Source organism: Ctenopharyngodon idella, chromosome 9 (genome assembly GCF_019924925.1).
Source record: "Ctenopharyngodon idella isolate HZGC_01 chromosome 9, HZGC01, whole genome shotgun sequence".
NCBI lineage: Eukaryota > Metazoa > Chordata > Actinopteri > Cypriniformes > Xenocyprididae > Ctenopharyngodon > Ctenopharyngodon idella.
Genome location: NC_067228.1, coordinates 11855990 through 11861989, shown reverse-complemented (window position 1 = coordinate 11861989; position 6000 = coordinate 11855990). Strand labels below are relative to the sequence as shown.

The 6000-nt window shown below is 34.2% G+C and overlaps 1 protein-coding gene across 1 annotated transcript in view; it reads right to left on the bottom strand.

Moving 5' to 3' along the window:
• Positions 1 to 2196: 2196 nt before the first annotated feature.
• Positions 2197 to 6000, bottom strand: part of tmem163a (transmembrane protein 163a) — a 39150-nt gene continuing 35346 nt past the window's right edge. The window contains exon 8 of the mRNA XM_051906822.1: positions 2197 to 5630. Coding sequence (XP_051762782.1) covers positions 5570 to 5630 — 61 coding nt within the window. The 3' untranslated portion in view covers positions 2197 to 5569. The remainder of the gene's footprint in view (positions 5631 to 6000) is intronic.

The following is a 6000-nucleotide window of genomic DNA, read 5'->3' as shown; positions in this document are numbered from 1 at the left end:
CTCGTCGCTTTATAATATTAAGGTAGAACCACTGTACTCACATGAACTGTTTTCAATATGCTTTTAGTACCTTTCTGAATCTTGAGGTTCAGTGACTGCTGGCAATAGAGGCCTCTATTGGATTTAATCAAAAATATCTTAATTTGTGTTCCAAAGATGAACGAAGGTCTTATGGGTGTGGAATGACATGAGGATGAGTAATAAATGACGTTATTTTCATTTTTGGGTGAACTGACCCTTTAATAGCTAAACATAATAATAATTTCGTATTTTGGGGATGAAAAAAATCTAATATATATATATATATAATGTATGATGTAAGAATAAGTAAGTGTCTTTGACATGTGAGAGTAATGGAATCTGGATAAGTCAAACTCCATTTTGCATATAGACCCAGAGTCCAAAAACAACACTGAACAGCTGTAACTGTCATTTCAAACATGTCAGTCTAGGATTTACACTTGAGGTGGGTCTTGCGGGGGTGGAATGGATCAGGAGATTCCAACCATTCCCTCTGGCTTTGGGGCAACATTTGAAAGCTCGACTCCTCTCTGAACACCACTTCCAACTGCCCAAGAGAATTCGTCTGTTGTGGTCTGTCTGTCACCATGGCTCCAAGCTTGAGTTTGACTCTATGCCTGCATCCAGTGTGAAATCTGTTCATTCAGCACAGCCAGACTTCAGTGTCTCACAGTCAGAGTTTCTCGCGGAAGTACTCTGAAATCCAAGTGCTGTCAGCTGAAAAGGCATATGGTAGTTTCCACAAGTGCTGACTATTAGATAAAGCTGAAATTACACAGATTCTCTAATAAAAAGAATGACTAAGAACTGCTTATGGGCTTACATGTGACTGACATAACAACAGAACTATCTGTTAAGCATCTGTTAAGCATACCATGGTATTACCATTGTTTTCCTGCAGAGGTCACATGTGAGAAACAAATCTGTCATATTCTTTTCTGCCTCCTACTGGTTGTATAAAGTATTACACACATTCACTTCACCAACACGTATGGTAAAACTTGTGTTTTATCAAATGTTATATGAAATGTTATGTTGTAGAAGATGTATGTATACTAAACATCAAATCGCCACAAACAAGTCCTTAATTACAAAACCGACAATGTGTAGGTACTTGTATTACTTCATACAATGAACAGAGTAGGCTAGCCTACAATAACCAATTGGTAACTAAATATGGCTACATGTAAACTGTATAGCTTTTGTTTAAGCGAAAGAACAAAGTTTTTTTTTTTTTTTTTTTAAGATACGCTTGTTTGTCTAAAATTCGGTCAGAAAAACGGACACAAACAAGAGTTGTGTTGTGTCCTGTTGAATTGTCATGTGTGTAACTACGTGTTTACATCTCCCCATCTAGTGGTCATAAATGAAAAGTACAGAACACTCACTGAAATAAAACAAGACTGCAAGAAAGAGAAACAATCATTTTAGCGTTGCTTGCGTTGTTGTAATAGGGAAGGCAGGGGCTAGTTGTCACACTTTTTTTTACTCCAGTGAATGTTTCTTAGGGTAGATTTATTATTATTATTTTATCAGTTTTTGTACACTAACGGTCAAAAGTTTGGAATAATTAATATTTTTAATGTTTTTGAAAGGAGCATCTTATAAGCTGCATTTTATGTGATAAAAAAATACAGTAAAACAGTAATATTGTGAAATATTATTACAAATTAAATGAACCGTTTTCTATTTAAATATATTTTAAAATGTAATTATTCTTGTGATGTCAAAGCTGAATTTTCAGCAGTCACATAATTCTTCAGAAATCATTCTAATATGTTGATTTCAAAAGTTTGGGCTAAGTAAGAATACTTCACATGAAAGCCATCACAGCCATACAATATGTTAAAACAGAAAAGAGTTCTTTTAAATTGTAATAACATTTCACAACATTAGGCCTACTATAAACAAATCTGGTCAACAAACGCAGCTTGGTGAACATAAGAGACTTTCAAAAACATTAAAAAAAATCTTTTGACTGGTATATATTTTATGCACATACTGTAACTAAGCATGACTTTGCTCCATCATGCATGTCTAACAGATTGAATTCATGAAGATTTCCCAGACATTCATGTTTTACTGAAATTTATACTTTTTTTCCTTTTTTAGTTAATTTGTCATATACAGTATATCTGTTGTGACATCAGTCAAAATTAATTACACACAATCAGGTAGGTTTTCTTAAGAGTTTTTATTTTTGTACAACCTTTAGGTCAAGCTATTTCACATGTTCTACAGAAATATAGATCAGTATTACTATTGAAATAAATGTACATTCAGAACCTCTCGTCTATGTGCCCAGACTGTGTTGTGTGTGCATTGTGCATGCGTGTGCTTGTGTGTCAGTGTGTGTTTGTGCAGAATTTTGTGGGTACATTGTGTGTTTTCATGCAAAGCGTAGCAGTATTAACTGAGCAGTGAGTATTGCTTAAGACTAAACTACAGCATTAGTACAAACAAGGCCTGAGCCAACTAAAACAGGGTCTAGCTGTCGGTTTGTCTTTGGAATATAGACTGATTTATGACAACCATCACGACCTATACTAAGCAAATGTAATAATTTATCCCATTGTGTGACCCTGATGATCTTTATAGTTGGCCTAATGCACAAGCGACTACAGCCACTGAAGTATATGAACAGACAGCACTGTTCTCCTACCTACGTGTCAGCTGATGGTACGTTTCAGCCTAACACATGCTTAGATTTACAAACTAGCACAATATGCCTGATGAGAATGAATAATAAAGCAAATGACTCATAATAATCAACCTGCCTATATTCTGGCAGTTGTGACCTGACATCTGATTATTATAAGTACTCAATACCAAATTTTGTAAACATAATACAGCATTATTCGGCACATTGAAATATCAGTTACCATGGGCAGTCTATACACATAGCTATACAGTCTAGTCAGTACAGTTTATATAGGATTGGAACACTGAATTTGAAGGAAAAAAAATTCAAGTTATAACACAAGGACGTCTATTGATACATATATGGAATGAGCATGACGCTATTCCATTACGGCACAAACACGCCACTTGAGTAAAAATCAATAATAAATAAAAACAACAACTTTGCCATGATGATAAAAAGAACAAAAAATATGAAATGTTTCCCTCTTCAGATGAGATCACATAGAGCAGTACACAAAAGGCTTTGGGAGTCTGTGCTGCAGTTATTGGTCGACTCGTGATTGTCTGGTAATATTGGTAAGATACATCAGTAGGTGTGCTGTAGCTGAGCTGTGAACCGAACTGATCACAGTCATTTACATTCAGTTACATTTATGTCCCAATTATATGAGACAAAAAACACAAAAGCAACAATAAGGTATGTATAAAAAAGTTAGAAAATATGATTTCTGATCAATAATAATTACGTAAAAGATGAACCAGGAACCCTGCGTGTGAAAAACAAAACAAAAAACAGTAAAAACATCTCCCACAGAAGCTTATTTGCTTAAAAACATCAAATACCTTGGTTGTCTGCAACTGAAATGCGAGTTAATGTACTAAGCTTTAGATTTAAAAAACATTTCTGTGCTTACGAAGTAGGTCATGTCAAATGTGTGAATGAAAAATTGATGTTAATTCAAATCAATGGGCATTTTTATATTTGCTGATATGTTTTTATTCAAATGAAAAGATTTTAAAATACACTAACATTCAAATATTTGGGGGTTTGGTAATTTTTTTTATGTTTTTGAAAGTCTCTTATGCTCACCAAGGCTGCATTTGTTTGATCAAAAATACAATAAAAACAGTAATATTGTGAAATGTTATTGCAATTTAAAATAATTATTCCTGTGATGGCAAAACTGAATTTTCAGCATCATTACTCCAGTCTTCAGTGTCACATGATATTTCAGAAATTATTCTCATATGCTGATTTGCTGCTCCAGAAACATTTCTAATCAATGTTGTATTGTTTTTTTTTTTTTGTTTTTTTTTTTGAGAATTGATGAATAGAATGTTCAAAACGATAGCATTTATTTGAAACAGAAATCTTTTGTAATATTATAGAAGTCTTTACTGTCACTTCTGACCAATTTAATGCATTCTTGCTGAATAAAAATCTTACAGAGCCCAAACTTTTGAATGGTAGTGTAGATTTGTAGGTCACAAATGACAAACATTTGTATTTATGCTTCTCTGTGGAGAAAAAAAAAAAAAAAAAAAGGTGAAAACCCATTATATTATACATTAGTATTGTCAAACAGTGTAGTAAAAAACATAAATGTGCTTTGTTTTTCCAATGATTTGCTCTCCATTGTAGAATAAGCTGCCCTCTCTTCACAAACAACAATCATTCATTCTGTCTGCCAGAGTTCAAATCAATCATTTCCACATCAGACGATACTTCAGGCCATTCTAATCTCATTCTGTCTTGGCACGAAAGGAATATCTGATGAATTCAATTGTAAGTGGCAAAAAGACACAGCAGTGCAAGCCAAGAAAATCACTGGTTAAACTTAGTGAATAATCACACAGCACTCAGATTAATTGATTTAAAATAAGACAAATAGTGCTGCTAAACACATGAACGAAGATATTTTGCATTGAATTGCACAGCACGAAATACAAGCGAAATAATTACAGTAAGACGAGTAGATAGATTTAGGAATATTTTTGTAATTTAGTTGTTGTCTTTTTTATTGTTTGTAGTGCTATAAATGGTACAACGGTCAGGATGTTCAAGCTGCTACACTCTTTTAAAAAACTTTACAGGTCTTTTTTGAGGGGGTTTGTGCTGGTTAGTCAATTTGACTATTGACTCATAAGGATTCAATGTGTGTGACAGATCACTGATGTATTGTGGACTTTTCCTGTTAACATTAAAGCTATTTTCCAATATCAATATTTCATATTATTTTCTTGCTGACCCTGAACTTTGTTTCTGAGAGGTTTTAGCCTACAGTATATTTGTGCCTACCTCTGGAAATTCCTGTGTGCTTTCTTCACTGAAATGTGTATTACCTCTACACTGGAAATGTGGCTGATCTGTAGCCAGAGAGGTTATTTACAATATTGTACAGTAAAATATAAACACACCTTACATAGTGATAGCTATAATTACCTCTAAAACTGAGCTAAAATGCATTATTAGAGTTGTGTGGTTATAAATACACATTCACATGATTTTTCATTAAACAAAGAATATAATATAGTATAAATTAATGTTTTTCTTCCATAATTTAAAAGCTAAATAGTGATACAAAGAAACAAAGAACATAGAATATAACAGAAATGAATTTCATGGATGTGACCAAAGCATGATGATAAATGTTTGAGTGCCTGGAGTGACACCGATCCGTTGAGCAGCTCATTCCCCTTCCTCCTTCCTTCTTAAATGTTGTGCTGAGTGAAAGAGGACATCAGGACCTGGTCGGAGTGATGATTCTACAAGTACGTGATGCTGAATTGGCTGCCAGCAGATTTTATTCCTGGATGTATTTGGGTATTGTGTGTGTTGAGAGAGCAGCAGGAGCAGAAAGGAGTGGATGGATCCAGACAATGCCTTTTTCTCTCTAAACCAGCATTACTCAAAGCGCTCATAGTTTCGAGTTTGTCTTACTCGTGGTACCATGTCAATTAATAGCCTGCAGGAGAAAGGAACAATGGAAATATCCACATTAGAGACATTATAGTGCGGATGACTAATGTCTTGAAGTTATGGAGAAAACAGAAACTATCGGTATGTTTTGTATATAAATAGTAGGGTTGAGACAATACATCGATGCATCGTAAATCGAGAAATGATTCTGGATTGATTCTGATATTTTTCGTATGTATCGCAATTCTCTCTCCAATCGATTCTGAGCTTAGTTTTCAACAGCAGATGGCACTGCGTGCTGTAGATACAGACATACTCTGCTTCCTTTCTTTACAAACACCACTTGAACCTTCTATAAATAATTCATTCATAAAGTTTGAAAAGGTTGAAGTGAATTACAAGGGTGTTTGCAGTGG